We start from the raw sequence: 17576 nt of genomic DNA on the forward strand, positions 1-17576 counted from the left end.
CTGGGTTTAAAGTTAAAAAAAAAAAAACAAACCTGGTTCTGACTCTGGCACTTATAATCTATGGGACCTTGGCCAATTCACTCACCCTCTCTGGGTCTCAGTTTCCCCATCTATAAAATGAGGATTTGAAACAGATGACCACTAAGGTCTTTCCACCTAAATACATGATCTTATGATTAAAAAAACTCTCTGCCCTCTTTACTCACCTCCCTCTACCTCCCATTCCCACTATGAGAAATTACACAAAACAAAACAGAATATAGAAGAGGTTTAATTTATTGGTTACCCTTGAGAAAAGGTTATATATAAAATTCTTGGAGAAAAAATTCTGATCCTATTCAATTACATATCAATAAAAATTCATTTTAAACCAAAATTCTTTTTGAATCCATGAACACACATAAAAAAATAAGGCACCTCACAGCCTATAGACTTTTTATAATAAAGGAGAAGTTTAAATACATGATACAGTTTATATTAAATATCTTGGGGAATGAGAGATCAACAGAACTTTCAGTCTTATGCATTAGTTAACCATCCAAATGTGTTATGCATAAAATTGGCATTTAACATCTTTCCTTAAGGCAATTTTATTGGTGATGGAGAATTATTGCTGGTTTTGGTATTTCCTTTCTGTACATCTTAAGTCTTCACAAGTCTTGCTTAAAGTCTTTATGAATATTGCTTCAGAAAGTTAACCTCTGAAACATGAAAGATAGATGTCAGCCCAATAATTTTTCATAACCACAATACTTATATGTGCACAGGTACAACAAAGTTTCTTATCGCCCTCTGAATAAATATCATCCCCATACAAAAAAGCTTTCAACCACATAGGAGAAGCCAGTTTCTCCTTTGCCCAATTCAGAGGAAGTCATACAAAAGGGAAAAAATCGCTCTTATCACACTGAACAAAATATATGAATTAATAATAACATTAAATATCCATATCTTTCTGTTTATTCACATTCCACACAGTGGAAATTATCTCCTTTATCTCCAAATTTCTCTCTTCCCTTATCATAATTATTATTATTAATTTTAATCTTCAAAGAAATGCAGATGACAAAAACTTTCAAAGTATATATATGTATATATAAAATATGTATTCTAAAAGATGTCTGGTGTATGTCATAATATGCAAATTCAGTGTTTGGCATTATTTTAATAGGAAAGATTGAAATCATGTCTATCTCACTATCAAAATGAATAAATCTACAGCAAATGCATGTGTGTAATTGCATCATCAGTAAGTACCTGATATAATATGTAACCAATGTGGCATTTTAAGAAAATGATGGAATGAATATAGACTATCCTCATGCTAACCTTCATCAACAGTGGCATAATAAGACAAGTAGAGCACTCTTTGCTTGCCCGGTTCTGCTTTGAGGGTAGTCATGCTGCTGATTATCCTTGGGAAGTTAATTTTAAGGAAACTCTCTTTACTGGAGCCAAATCCTCCCCAAATGCAAGACTGTGGTACAGGCTACTAAAAGGAAGATTATTGCTGGCCACTTAAGTCATCTCTTTTTAACAAAATCACATGCCTGTGGCAGAGTTAAAACAACAAGAGAAATTCAGTGTTTACTGGTTCTGAATGTTATTTCTCCTCTCTAGTGTGGTTTTACATTTTCGGTCCCATTCTTGTTTCCTCTTCCCACTCCCCATTTTGGCTTAGGCATTTGTGTGCTTAATCAAAGCCATTCTGTTTTCCTGTTTGAGGATTTGAATGAAAGCAAGATTTGGGGCAGGGAGGTTTAATACAAGGAGTAGACGAGATGCTTCCACAGTGGAAGCATATTTTTGTGGGTATGGGAAGGGCAGTATATATGAGTGGGTAAACACCTTGGGTCTAAAATTCATCAGGAAGGAATTGGAAATGAAATTTAATTGGAAAATTAAAAGTTGGAAAAGGAATTCAAAATGAATTCCAGTGTTGGATTTTCAATTCTGTTTCAAAATGCATGGTTCTTATTTATAGCTATTGGGTGGGAAGACTGAAAATGGTTTCTTGGAGAGTTGTCAGTACTCTGAATTTTTTAACTCCTCATCTTTGAGTTTCCACATCATTCCCATTCCCAATTGTGGAGCTGAGAAGGCAATAAGCAAGATTTGGTTTTAATGTATTAAACTCCAAACTTTGGAAAAACAGTTTAGTCACACACACACACACACACACACACACACACACACACACACACACACACACACACACAAAACCCAGATCATACCCTCAGCATTGTTCCCCTACTGGTTTCAGATGAACACTAAGTTAAGAATAGCCATTAGGAGTTATCCCGTTTCATTTAGAGCCAAGCAGATGAAATTGACCAATAGATATTGGAATGACCACCCATCAGATATCCCAGTATCACTGGATAAAAAACACATTTTCTTATTCTGAATGCCTTATTTTAAAAACATGTATAAAACAGGGATTTCCTTTAAAATTCCCAATAGAGGACTATAAAGGGAAATGCTTCTATTCTTAATCTCTCTCTTTGAATCATACTAATATACAACATTCCCAGGAGATCTCTGTTCTTCCTTTCTTACCCTTTTTCTCTCTTGCCTCTTCTCTTTTTCTCCCCATTCTTACCTTCTGTTCCTTCTCTCAAAAAATATTGACTGAAAAACAAAACACCTTGACCATAGTGTTGCCCCTAGCTAAACTAACATGCACCCCTCTATCCCATGCTTTATTAAGACTTTTAAACTGTAATATATTTGACACCTTCTGATCTGGAACAATGAGGATTAGGGCTTCCTGAAAGAGCTAAATTTTTGGCAAAATTCTCATTAACAAAAATATCACTAAATTTATGAAGAGAAGAAAATTAAAATTATTTGAGTCTTCTGTTAAAGATACTTTTCTATGCCATTTTCTCCATAAAAGCTCTATATCTTAGAGAGAAAAAAATAGGTACCAGATCTGAACTCTTGGTGGAGAAGATTTGAGCACCATTTCTTATGATTCCTAGTGTAGGGGGGTGGGGTGGTAAAGGACTCGTTAGGTGGTTCACTTAATTTATTTTCAAAATATCTGTGTCTTAAAGATTGTATGTTGCTTGTGTGCTCAGGGCTGATAATTAAAGAGAGCATGCCAACTTGAATTGACCTTTGGTAATATTTTTCTTTATTCTCTGGGCAGACTGTTTAGCCTTGGAGAAGATAGTCTAGGGATCTTTTTTTTGTGAACAAATGGTGATAAATATCAGTCAAACTGACCTAGTTAGTAAGTAGTCCAGCCACCATGACATGAAAAGGAGCAGGGAAAGAGGTTGACACTCCAAAACCAAACTTGAGGTTGAGACCATAAGAGAATCTCCATTTTATAGAAACTCTCCACGGCCCTGACTGGGAACTGAATTTAGGGTAATCAGCATCTCCCATATACCTCTACTTTATCATCCCCAATCCTGTGTTATGCGAAGGCCAAGTAGCTTCCAAACCAAAGTGACTGATTCTATTCAGTAGCATAATGTAGACCTCTTGAGGGCAGAGCCAGTTTCATTGTATCCTCAGTACATACCACAGTGCCTGGCATGTAGTAGATTCTTAATAAATTCTTGTTGTGTAAATAATAATAATACAATGATATAATTTTCAGAAGGCTTTAAGCCCTAGATTTGCGGGGAGATGGGGCAGAGTTGGATAGGGGGCAGATAGTAGTAACAGCTTGGTTCTTTTTATATTTTGTGAATTTCAATGGACTAGAAAAATGAACTAGGCAGAAATTTGATCTTGGGTTGAGAAGTAATTCAATTGAAAATCTTGCCCCCTACAAATAATGTCAAGAAAATCAGAGCTAAGGCCACCATGTTTTATTCAGGTCCATTTGAAAATGCACAACAAAGCTGAGAGTGTTATGCAAGACATTTACTGAATCCTTGCTTCACTTAGGTTCTGTTTCATGCTGAAAAATATCTTGTCTTCAAAAGATGATTTTACAGTGTTGTCATGTTCAGTTCCCTACATGCCCCCTACCTTAAACCTGCCAAGTTCATGTGATCACCATCCCTAAATCCTACCTCCTAGACCACTACTCTCCCCTCAATGTATCTCACCTCTGTTTTCTTTGCCTTCTTTAACCATCTGGAATATTTTTTGCAAAGAGGAAAACTGATAAATAAAGACCTTGGTAAGAAGATATCAAGGATAACTTATGGGGGTAGGAGGGGGCATTTTTTGGAAATAGTTATTGATTCTGGGTTTGGTGGCATGGACCAAAAGTTGGAGGAAGGGCTGGTTAGCGGAAGGAGCTTCAGAAATCACTTTTCTAAGTCAACTGCAGATGGGAGAGTGCCTTCCCTGCTCCATTAACAAAGCCCAGGGTAACCACCGTCCATGCAGCACTCACTCTGAAAAGAATCTTAGATGTCTGAGAAGGCGCATTGAAGGTTGAGGCAAAGCAAGACAACATCTCTGCCTGCTCTGTGATTTGCCTCAGGGAAGTTGCCCGGGATTTGGGTCATCGGCATCATCCCCAAGTGCAACAGATACTCTTTACATAATAGGAAGTGCCCTCCAGAAGAGATTGTTTTATCCCCCATGGTGCCTGAGACATGCATGCGATGCACCAACGGGCACACAAATACACACATGCATGCTCCTGCCAAAAGGCAATGAGTGGTTCTTCTTGCATCTGGGATTGAGCATAGGCAGTGCCAAGTTGCCTTGTACTTGGCACAGTGCACGTCTGAGGCTGAGTCATCAGGGTAGGCTGGGTGTCTCGGTCCTAATCCAAATCAATAGATATACAGCGACACTGCTTCACCCGGGTGACCCTTTTCTTCTTAGTGGGTGGTTGCAATTCAGGGCAATTGAGCGTAACCATCATGGTGGTGAATTTCTTGGGCTTGCAGAAGGAACATGACTGAAAGGAGCCTTCCTCCTTGCGGATGTGCCTGGGAATGTAGAAGGAGTTGCACTGGCCATAGCAAAAGCGGTTGATGATGGTGCGGCTGTTGCAGCCCTCTTCGTGGATGGTTTGCTTGAGAGGCTGCGTCTTACACCAGTCCCGCTTCAGGTATTTGCGTTCAGTCACGTGCAGGGCCTCCTGGCTGGACTCCAGGACCTCCTCCCCTGGCATGGCGGTGCCCCGGCCCTGTCCCCGCCCCCGGTTCCTGGATCCAGGCTGTTGGGGTGTCTGAGTCTGCTCTGAATCATTGTATTGGTCCTTATCAGGAGGTGGAATGGCGCCTTGAGATCCTTTCTTCTTCCCTTCTGTGGCAGACAGCAGGGTTCCCAAGAGCAGAAGCAAAGCCCCCACAGTGTAGGCTGTTCGACCCATCCTAACAGAAAAGGAAAGAAAGAGAAAAAGGATAAAACAATTATTAATTTCACACGGGAAATAAGTCACCATAACTATCACATTGGAGCTAAAGTGATAATAACTAACATTCATATAGTTGTTAATGTTGTTGTGTTCAGCTCTTCATGACCCCATCTGGATGTTTTGCCATTTCTTTCTCTAGCTCATTTTAAAGATGAGGAAACTGTGGCAAACAAAGTTAAGTGACTTTCTCAGAGTATCACAGCTAGTATGTGTGTGATGCCAGATCTGAACTTGGGGAAAATAAGTCTTCTCTACTCCAGGACCAAGGCTCTACCCACTGCTCCACCTAGCTGTGCTAACCTTTATATAACCCTTCATTTGGTCCTTTCAACACTCCTTTGATGTAGATGTTCACTCATTCCTGGATTCACTCTCCAAATTCTTTCTCCTACTCTTCCTCTTCTGCTTTGTCTCCCTGGAGAAATCTTTTACCTCTGACCCTGCTCTTTTGATTGAGGGCACCTCCAGGGCCACCATCATGAAGGAGCCCCATCATGCTCATGCTTGAATTCCCTCTTAGCTCCCTCAGTCCCCAATTCCTGCCAAACTCCCTATTCCAGCTCGTCTGTATGTATTGTCTTCCCCTATTTGAATGTATGCTCTTTGAGGGCAGAGATTGTCCCCTTTATTTATTTTGAGGGTTAAATTTGTAGCCTCAGTTCTTGGCACATGGTAACTGCTTAATATATATTCTATCTATCTATCTATCTATCTATCTATCTATCTATCTATCTATCTATCTAGCTATCTAGCTATCTATCTATCTACCTGTCTGTCTGTCTGTCTATGTATCCATCTATCTATCCATCCATCCATCCATCTATCTCTCCATCCATCTCTCCATTCATCCATCAATCTATCTGTCTGTCTATCTATCCATCTATCTCCACCTCTATTTATAGATGTTCTATCTATAAACAGATACAATATTTATCTCTATCTCTATTTACCTGTCTACCTACATATTTATGCCTATCTATTTATCAATCAATCTATCTGTCTTCTATCTACCCATCTATCATCTATCTATCTTTCTGCAACATTCCTCTAAAACAGGTGCTCTTATGATCCCTATTTTACAGATGAGGAAAACTAAGACCAAGAGAACCTTAAATATCTTGCCCTAACTCACACAGCTGGTAAATGCCGGAGAAAGGATTAGAATTCAGGACTCCCTGACTCCAAGTACATCATTCTATCCATGGCACCATTTATATAGGTGTTTGGTTTGTTTGTTTTTTTAGAATGAGGGGAAGGCAACTTGTAAGGGAAGAAGGAGTGTTATAGGCAGAAATACCCCTGGACTTGGAGCCAAGAGTTTTCCTTTAAGCTCTGCTGCTAACTTACTGAGTGGCCTTGGGCAAATCACTTAAACTCTCTGAGAACCCAGAATCCTGGACATCTCAGGCTTCTGTGGATATCGCTCAGAATCCTGGCTGCATCTCAGAAGAGAAAGTCTACTTGTATAGAAGTTAGGAGAGATGGGATCCTGACCTGGGTCTATCAGTAATTAACTCACAGCTGCCTATGGGAAAGTCATTTAATCTTTCTATGTAGCCATTTATCATCTATAAAACAGATGGTCTCTGTGAACTTTTCCAGGTCTAAACTCTGACAATTTCTGGTTTAATTTCTGCATTGGAGACTCAGTTCACAAATTCAATCCAGAGTACCTTGAAAGCCCACTATGATATTTGCTTGAGGCTATCATGCCATTTCTCTCTTTTAGAAAGCCTGGTATTCTATAAAAAGAGATGAAATGGGAGATAGGAGAGATCTAAGTTCCAATCTCATCTCCATTATTTACTGTGCCATTACTAGCAAGTCATTGACCCTTTCTGAACCTCAGTTTCCCCATCTGTGAAGTGGGGATAATAATTTCTATAGTAACCATCCCCAATATGTGAAGATCAAAAAAGATAATATATGAAAAGTGTTCTGTGCTCTTTAAATGTCAATTATCATTATTTCCCTCCCCTCATTTCCTGATCTCAGAAAAGAGCCATGGATTATCATTATCTTCCCCTATGCAGCCACATACCCTTTTCTTACCCTGACTTAAAAATCTTACACATGAGAAGCAACCAGTGAAAAGAGAATGGTAACTTTTAAAAATTTCCTTCCACTCCCCACCACAAGAATATAGTGGGTAGATTCCAAATAGAGCAGAATGGTGAAATGAAGAGTGCTTAATCAGAGGACTAAGGTCCAAAGATAGTCTCTTCTATTTGTTACCTATTTGACACTGGACAAATAACTTTACCTTTCTGAGTGTTAATTTCCTAATCTATAATAATGAGAAACTCAGTATCAAAGATCTATTCCATTTCTAAATTTTTGATCTAATAAACAAAACAATTATCCAAAAGACAATAAAATATATGAAAAACACACATTCCACAGGTCCAAAGATAGTCTTTTCTGCCCTAAGAATACTGTGGAATTGTAATCATAAGCTATCAAATATAAAACCATATGTCAATGAAAACAGTATCAAGATTCTGACACAACCTAATACTTTGGGGGAAGTTCAAGGCTGAAGCCAATAATGTGACATTTTCACTCCAGCTCTGACTTCGGATTTCCTGGCTTTTGTCAGTTTGTGTTACAACATCACTGTTATTTAAACAGAGCAAATTCTGCCCCCCCCCTCCAAAAAATTAATTTCCTTGTTTTGTCCTAAAAAATCTTTTTTTTCCCAAAAAAAGTCTAGTGTTAAAACAGTGCATATTTTCTCCAGAGACCAAGATGACTGAGCCAGAACTGTTCCGTCTCCCGGGCAAATATACTTTGTACTTCGGCAACCCTTAGAAGTCTGTGTTATTTACTCAGTACGGCGCCAGTATCTAAAATAAAATTCAAACCAGTCACTGCCCATTTCAGCAGAGGAACACAAGAGATGGCCCCAGGCTTCCACACTAGAGACTCAACTGCAGATACCTGCTGAAAATGGATCCCAGTCCAGTTTATCATTCTTGGGCCCAATTCCAGATTGTATTACTTATTGATGTTTGGTTGTATGCAATAAAGGACATTTTAAATAATACGTGCTAGGATATAAATGGTGTTTTATGGTTTGCTGAGTATCTTTACAACTATTACCTCATTTAATGCTCACCACTACTCATGCTGGAAGACAGGACTATTATAATCCTCATTTACAGATGAAGAAAATGAGGCAGACAGACTAAGCAAAATCACACAAATACTAAATATCAGAGGATGGATTTTAGCTCAGGCCTGCCTAACTTCAGGGACAATGCTTTTGCCCCTGTGCCATCTTGATGCCTCACAAGAGAATACTTGTTCTAGGGGGAAAATATAGAATCATAGAGCTTAGAGATTAAGGAGAATCTTGGAAATCATCTAACCCAACTTTATCATCTTATATATAAGGAAACTTAAAACAAGAGGCTAATTGATTTCCCGAAGGTAAATAGTCACATAGTAAGAAGGACTAAGTAGCTAACATAGCTCATATTCACAACCAAAATCTTCCCAAGTCTGCTGACACACTGACAAGTACATTGAGGAATCCAATTAGCCCAAGAGAAGGAGGAGAGAATGATTTTTAAAAAGGAATAGAATGATGGGGTATAGGATAGCTGATTGTGTTGACAAGGGCTCCCCACTCATCCTGTGGGATGAATGTAATAGATTTGCTTCTTTAATTTAACTTTTTTTCTCTCTGAGCAGAAGAAAGTGTTTCTCTTTAAAGAACGGTTTTACAGTGGCTGCTGTTTCAAATCAAGGTGAGTGAGAAGGGAAGAAGTTATATAGAAAACATATAGAGAAATTTTTTTAACTTTTCCTTTGCAATATGAGAGAAAATATGTGAATAAATTTGAAGTATCTTTTCCCTTCACATGTGAAAGGTCTACTTTCTCATTCCCATTTTACAGAGATGACATGAAGCAGCAAGGCAATATGCCTTGTATAAATTCACCACACAGAGTAAATCAGTGGCAAAGCCCAGACTAATGCTCAAGGTTTCTAACTTCCAGTCCAGCAAAGCCTCTGCTAGGCTGGCCAGCCTCCCAATGCATGCCTTACTTTTTCTAAGGAAACTCCAAAGTCCATTAGTTTTATGAACTGGTCTTGGGCCAAATTCTGTGGGTTTTATTTTCTAATTGAAGTCATTTTATTCACTATTATGGGGCCAAAAAGAAAGCAGCAAGTTCAAAACCATGTTTCACTTGTCAAATACTATATAAAAGTCACCAAATGTGGTTTTTAATTTTAATTTGGACAGGCTCTTTTTTCCCTATGGGATCACACATGTCCCATAAACCAAGCTCGAGAGGGGGGCTTTGTTTTTTTATTAATTTTTTAAAATTACAATTTTTTAGCTTAAGATTTAGTAGTCTGGCACAACCTAGAAAATGGCTATGAAATGTTTTTTCTTTTAAAAAAAAGCCTTACTACTATTAACTTTAAAGATCTTAAATGTAATGTAGTGTAGACCATTTGAATTCTTAAACATTATAAATAGCTTTTAAAATAGGAATAAAGACCAATTTTAAATATTTCTATCAACTGAGACCTCTGTTTCCTGCAGGCCAATAATACTCTGAAGAGTATGGTGTAGAAAGGGATGTTGAAAGCTCTGTTCCCTACACCTGATAAGTTACAGTCAATGCTGTTAACTGTAACTAAAAACACAGAACCTTGAATTTTGATTCTGTTAGATCAGGGTTGGAATTCTCTATTCCATTACTCTTGAACATTCCCCACTCCCACCTTCCAACTCTTCTGTCCAACACTTGTATATTTTTAAACAACATGAACATGAAGGATGACCAATAAGACTTATGGGTCATATCTCCTCCATTAAATCTTAAGCTCTCTGAGAAGCTATGTTGTTTCTCATCTTTACATCTCCAGTATGTAACCCTGTGCTTTTCACATAGTAAATGCTTTAATAAATGCTGCCTTAATTCATTTTAACATCCTGAAGGACTGGAAGAGTGTCTTGTACACAGTAGATGGTCAATAATTTTTCATGACAATGATGCCCCAGAATAGGTTTTGTATGAATGACCACTGTGTTCACCAATGGATCTCCCAGTGGTTATGAGGATCATTTGTGTTCTGAGTGCTTCCATTCATTACATCATCAACTTACAGAACCAAACTAGATCATTATTTAGTAATGTAGTAGTAAATTAATATAGTAGTAAAATGTAACATAGCAAAGTTAAGTAGAATTAATCATGACAACCAATATAAGAACATATCTGTGACATTTACACATATAACTTTAGACAAGTCATTTAATTTTTCTAGGTCTTAATTTCTTTATTTGTATAATGAGGAGATTCAACTAGATGGTTTTGAAGGTTACTTCTAGCTCTTTGGGTTGCATTCTATGATCATTTTGACTCACTTATTTGCCAACTGAAGGCAGAGGTATTTGAGAGCCAGCTGGGATTTTGAGAGACAATTATTACATTTTCAATGTGAGAATTTACATCTCATATCAGGAAATACTACAAATAAGAGCTTGACTTATTGTTTTATTGATTGCATAGACTTAAGAAGTGATTAAGAAAATATCAATCATGTATATTAAGCTGAAAAATGTTATATATATATGTATATATATATACATTCTTTTTTCTAGAAAGCTGATTATTAAACATCTACCAGCATACCACTGAACAAGTTATGTCAACATGTTAGAAGTCTATGTCACTTTTCACTGAATATTCTTCCATGAAAAGCCATCTCTATAGCTTTATCCCTTGGACTAATCCTCATTTTTGTCTTTCCTCACAGATTTTCCTCCCTTCCTAACTGTTTAAAACCTAACTAAAAAAGTAAATCTTTTCCATTTGACCCTTTCCTTGAATTTCCCTTAATGTCTGAGAAAAAAACATTTGCATGCAAGATACTCAGAATGTGTGACATATGCCGATTTGCAGGTCATGATGTGGGTGCCAACTACTGGAAAAGCTTCAAGAGCATAATCTTCAGGAACTTGGAGAACAACAGCAAAATGGAACTAGTTTGCACAAACTTTCCAGTGTTACTCCACATAAGACAAAATCTGTTATCTTACTAAATTTGAGGTTATTCCCTTTTTTGCTCTGCTCTCAGCATAATTTGACTATGCCATACCTACTCATAATAATAACAACTAGCATTTGTATATCATTTAAAAAACCCTTACCTTCTGTTTTAGTATCAATACTAAGTATCAATTCCAAAGGAGATGAATAGTAAGGGCTAGACAACTGGGCTTAAGCCACTTGCCCAGGGTCACACAGCTAGGAAGCATCTGAGGGCATATTTGAACTCAAGACCTCCTATCTCTAGGTCTCCAGGCCACCTAGCTACCTCCCAGCATTTTTAAATCGTTTTGAGGTTTGCAAAGTGCTTCACAAATCATATCTCATTTGATGTTTACAACAACCCTTGGGAGGTAGGTGCTATTATTATCCCCATTTTATGGATGAAGAAGCTCAGGTGGAGACAGGTGAAGTGACTTACACATAGTTCTCTGAGACAGGATTAAAACTCAAGCCTTCTTCCCTGAGTCCAGTCCTCTTTCCACTAAGCCACCTAGTTGTCTAATTTAAGAGTTTATATGGCAAATATAGCAGAGAAAAGCTATCAGGAGGAGGCCAGGTGCTTGTGCCTAGCCTTTTGAATATTTCTTCTTTGTAAATAAAGTTTTATAAAGACATCTAGAAAAGGTACACCTTAATGTGATCATTAAGTTGTTCTCTCTCTCTCCTGTGCATTAAAAAAAAAAAGATTCTGGAGATGATCATCTATACTCCCCCCCCCACTTTTTTAATTGTGACCTTTTCCTCCCCAGGATAATAGACTAGAAAGGACAGAAGGTAGAAGTGGAGAAGAATTGGGTGTATGGTTGTTTTAGAGCAAAGATAAATTCATCAAAACTCAAGAAAATGATTCAACAATGATAATTATAAAATTTTAAAAATCTAGAATTCTCTGACCACTGAATTTATCAAGAAACAAAATAGACTTTATATGTTTTAAATGCCTATGAAGAACCAGAACCTCCAAATCTTCTGTATGTTACAAGTGCCCAAACCAAGATATTGTGATACTGAAGAGATCATCAGTTAAGTTGGTCTTGTCTTTTCTTCAATTGTATAGACCAGACAAGACTCTGAAGTATGATCTTCCTGATCAGAAGATATAAAACTTTAGGGGCTGACAGGCTTATAAGGATTGCTACTATGTTAAAATAGATTGAGCAAAAAATATTCTGTAACAAATGATGTAATTCCATTAAAAGGGTAATGTCAAGGCAAATTTATATTACATATAGGTTTTTTGGGCTAGTGCTGATCTCTTACTCCAGGTTACATAATTTTACAAAATGAATAACTGAAATTATAGTGTATAGAAGTGTGTTTTTCTTATTTGCATTGTGGGCATTAAGATATGTTTTCTTTTAAAATTTCATTGTTTTATAAATGTTGGAAATCTTCAGTTAGGATCATTTATTTAGAGTTAAAAGAGGCCTTGAACGTCATCTAAACTAATCCCCTCCTTTTACAGATGAGGAAACAGAGGCACAAAAGGGTTAAGTGACTTGTCCAAGATCACACAAATGGTAAGTGGCAGAGTACAGATTAGAACCCAGATTCTCTATCTCCAGAACCAGTGCTCTTTCTGTTGTACCAGACTGCCCTAAATAAATATGATTTATTTTTCATCTTCTTTGTTTTTGATGAAGAAAAAATATTCATTACCAATTTACTCTAGGACTGGCCAGTACAGAAAATCCTTTTTCATATATAAGCAACAAAGGTGATACTTGACCTCATAATTCATTGTTGTCATACAGCCCATATTTCACTGTTTCCTCTCTACACACATACACATCCCCATGAACACTAAAATTAAAGTCTTTAGTTTTTCCCAATATCCTATATTAGCCATTTCTGAAGAGACCTGATTCTCTCACAAGATTTGTTGTAGATAATTTTACTTCCCAGCATTATTTCTTAGAACAGTTGTGTCTACTTTATTAATAAGTATCATATATAAACATATATATTAGTATACTATATAAGGCACATAGTACATAAAACAAAATCGTTAAGTGGACAAAAAGAGAAAGGTCCTTGTAACACATTTCATTTATGTCTTTGGAGCTGAATATAACTTTTCTCGCTGACTTGCTTTTGATCCTGGAGTATTAGAAAGTTTGGAGATATAATTTAAATTGTCACCATTTCCCTGTATATCTATTTAGCAGAGTACTCTGATGGGGAACTTCAGTTTGGCAGATCAGAACCACATTATTGTATATATAACCAGATCGGAACTAAGGAGCCTGAAAGACCCATACTCCTACGTCCTAGTCAGAAATTGTACAAAGATGAGGAAATGAATCATGTTTCTATTCTCCTGCATGGCCACTTTGGTTAACTCCTGCAGAGACCCTATTATTTCTACCCATTCCCTCCCCTAACCTTCACTTAACAAGGTTTGCTCTGCCATGAATTTTACATTTCTCTAGGCTGTATCCTGCATGTTGCCAGTTTCTCTCTCAAAAAGAGACTATCTGACACCCCCAAGATAATGAATCTATGAGAATATCAAATCCACAAGATGCAAGATGAAGGTGCTGAGCTCAGCAGTAACCTAAAGGTTTTTCTTTTTTAAAGGTCCACCATTGTGAAGAAGCCTTAAATATGGTTTCATGCTCATAATGAAATAGTAGTTTGCCAAGGATGATTAGTTAATTCTTCTGGACTGCTTTAGCTGTTACATATGTGATAGACAGGGGCTGCATCTGAATGATGTTCTTAAGGACTTACTTGGGAACTTTCTAAAGTTGTTTAGACAAGACCTTAGGGTTGATTCCACTCCTAAAGAATCATCCAAACCTTCTCCATCTATTTCTTTTACTTATGTGTATGGACAGAAAGAAGCACACTTCTATGGCCCTTGGGCCAATTTAAACAGAAAAATAACACAATGCTTTGATTTCATCAGCTCCTTAGTTTGCAGCATCACTTCAGGGAAAAATAAACAACCATTCACATACATCACCCAGATTTGCCACCTCAATCAAAAGGTTCCATAACCGATTCTGGAAAAGACTTACAAAAATCTTAACCATGAAAAGCAGCTGAGTTTTGCTGTTAGTGTTGTTGTCATTGAAAAAAGGTTTACAGATTTTGCTAAGAGAGAACTGAAGTGGGAACAAAGGAGGGTCACTACAAACCACAGTAGGGAAGCAATTCATTTCTGATTCTGTAACCAAAAGGCGACCTTTGCTAAGGAAAAGTGGTTTCTGTGCTTCTCTTCTGCCTCCTTTCTCTCTTCCGCCCAGGCAAAGACAGTAGGCCCCCTTCAAATATCCAGTGGCAAACTGAAGACCCCATAGCTAAAGTGTAGTTAGAACTGGAAAGCCCATTCAAAGATAATGCAAAATAAAGGACGTAGGAGGGATTTTTATTTGACACAGAGAATAGAAGACAGGTTCAGGAGTCAGAGAAGACCTGCGTCCATAAAGACGGACCATAGGTAATGCCCTTAACTTAGGGTATTGGGCAAAACTAAATTAACAGTGAGTGAATTGCCGATCTGCACCACTGAAAGGGTTTTCCACAACTAGAATACACTCGCCCTTTTAAAATTACAGGTCCCAGTTAAGCAAAAGGGTGGATTGGGGAGGGAGAAGATTAATTTCAATTTTGTATTCTCCCCTGGACAGCTGAACTTTCTACAGGATTGTAAAAGCAAAAATCTTGAACACGTAGGGTCAGAACCCAACTAGAAGATGGGATCCCTGAGACAATGTGGAGGTGCAAAACTGCCCAAAACTCGGGGCTTTCTTGTGACCCCGAATCTATTTCCCTGGAGATTCTGTCACTGGCAGCCAGCCGAGAACATGAACTGCGTCTGCCCCTTTTGAGTGACAGGGATTTTAAACCATAGGTTGAGAGAAAAAGGCAATAGGGGAGCTGGAGTTTGGTTAGGTCTTTAAAGTGTACTTCCAATGTACTGTATATGTGAGAATAAGAGAGACCTGTTCAAGGGGGAAGGAAAAGAGGTAATGTTACCTAGGGTGGGACAATTGTTATCGAAGTGTGAGTCCCGGAGTTTCCAATTTTGTGCGTCTCTTAGGGGTTCGCTTTTAGAGTCTCACACGCGCTCCCCCAAGCCAGAGGTGCCTTTTTTTTTTTTAATCAAGCGGGCAAGTGCACAGGAGAAGGGTTTTCACCTAGTTGCAACTGTATTCTCACAACTCTCCGGTTTTCCCTTCTCTCCCTAGTTCTCCAACGTTGCACAGTCCATCTCCCAATCACTTACTTCTAAAAGAAGACAGGAGACTGGCGCTGACACATACACACGCAAGCACACGAATGCATACATACATGTACTCCAGTACACACAAAACATCCATGCTCAAACACCCGAGAAGCCCCTGTTTTCCTTCCGACTTCCCCCAAACCCAACTCCCACCCCATCAACAGGTCCCCGGAGGCAATCCCCTGACATTCCCGGATCCAAAGGGATAACCTCTCTCCTCCCCACATCCCAAGTCCTCCCCAATATCGGAGGTGAGACGTCAAGGCCTCAGTGTCCCAGCGCCTCCCTTTCTGCCTGACAGGGTCTCTTCCCGCCTTTTAGGGGAGCAGTAGGCGGTTTGGGGAGGTAGACCGTCAATAAATGGTGGGAAAGTAGTACTGACGCTTCCCGAACTGGCTTGACCTCCACCAGTTCAACTGCAGAGAAGCAACCTGCAGCTTGGGACAGCTCCTTCTCTGGAGCTCCCGTCGTTTTCCGGATCGCGGTTGTCAGCAGACACCCTCCTCGACTGACAGAACGAGAAAGAAGGAGCCCGGCATGATGTGGGAACTGAGGTTGGGCGGAAGAGGGGTGCGAGTTGAGTTGATGGGAAAGCTCAAGACTCACTATGGGAGAACTCGTCTCGTCGGGTCTGCGCCCAACCAGGCACTGGCATACTTCTGGCTCAACTCACCTGTTCCGGAGCGTCCTTTCTTCCTGCTCTTTTCTTCGGGACAGAGGAGTTTTGTTAGTCTTCCAGAGTCGGTGGAACTGCCCCAGGGGCCGGTTCCGCGCCCCCTGTTCCCCCCGGGGCGACACACGGGGTTAGCTAGGATGCTGCGGCTGTGGCTGAGCTGCTGGATTGGCCCCCGAGTCCATGGAGGGCGCGCCGAGTGCCTCAGCATCTCGGCGTCTCCCATTTAAATGTCCGCCAGCTGAACGCCGCGCTCCGGGGCCTCGCCACATCATTGGCCAGGCGCCGCCCGGCCCGGACCCGCTATTCCGCCCCCTTTTCCCGTTACTGAGTCCCCCTCCTTCCTCTCCTCCCCAAATAGCCCCCCCTCCCGACTCCCAGCGGGGACCCCTACCAGACTGAACCCGCCTCCTTTTCTCCTCCTTCCCCAAAGCCCCCTCCCTCTGCCGGGGCCAGCAGAGAGAGGTCACCCCAGGGGACCGCGCCTGGAATGCACAGCAAATCACATTTTCCGCTCCCGTTAGAGGGGGAAGATCGGTAGGAAATCCCCTAGCCTTCCCACCCCCCTCATTTTCTCCTCCCCCGCCTCCAGAGCTTTGCCTTTTTTTCCTTCTGGGCTTTCTTTCATTGCCTTGTGGCTCCCTACATCTCTGTCAGTCGCGATCTCCTCTATCTGTGTCACGACAGATGTTGCGGTTATTTTCGTCCAATTTAAGATTGATCAGAGAAAGCGGGACCCTGAGGGCTCGGGGATCCCAGGGGTTTGACTCTAGGCCCCCAGATTTGAAACGGACCTTGAAGACCCCCTTAGCCAACAAGAACTCAACCACTACGAACCTCTGAGCACTAAATCCGCCTATCAACATTTCTCCTTCCATCCCCTCACTCTCCTTTCCAGAGGTTTCTTTTTAATGCAGACATTGGAAGCTACAGATGTTTTGCGATATTCTTCAGATGTACGGAGGGAAAGTGGAGGGAAAAAACCTGAAAGGACGCTGCAAAATTCAGTTGACCTCACCAAGGAAAATTTTTACTAACGGAGAATCGGGGATCTGTAGCAATCAGAGATAAGTAAAATTCGTGAATCTAACTAGGGAAAAGTTGGATGCAGAAATGCGAGACTGAAAAAAAGGATTTTAAAAAGTCTTGTTAGTCTTTGGATATATGTGTACATATATATTATTATTAATCCAAATAATATGTGAGACCCTCCTGCATGTTTTAATAGGAATAAGGATGTTCCATAGCTTCCTT

The 17576-nt window shown here is 39.6% G+C and overlaps 1 protein-coding gene across 1 annotated transcript; it reads right to left on the bottom strand.

The window, feature by feature from the left end:
• Positions 1-258: 258 nt before the first annotated feature.
• On the bottom strand, positions 259-16636 carry GREM1 (gremlin 1, DAN family BMP antagonist). The gene is made up of 2 exons (XM_007479998.3): positions 16323-16636; positions 259-5297 (listed from the first exon to the last, which is right to left on the bottom strand). Exon 2 carries the CDS (start codon positions 5294-5296, stop codon positions 4742-4744), a length of 555 nt encoding a protein of 184 aa, XP_007480060.1. The 5' UTR covers position 5297; positions 16323-16636; the 3' UTR covers positions 259-4741.
• Between the last annotated feature and the right edge of the window lie 940 nt (positions 16637-17576).

Source organism: Monodelphis domestica, chromosome 1 (assembly GCF_027887165.1).
Source record: "Monodelphis domestica isolate mMonDom1 chromosome 1, mMonDom1.pri, whole genome shotgun sequence".
Lineage (NCBI taxonomy): Eukaryota > Metazoa > Chordata > Mammalia > Didelphimorphia > Didelphidae > Monodelphis > Monodelphis domestica.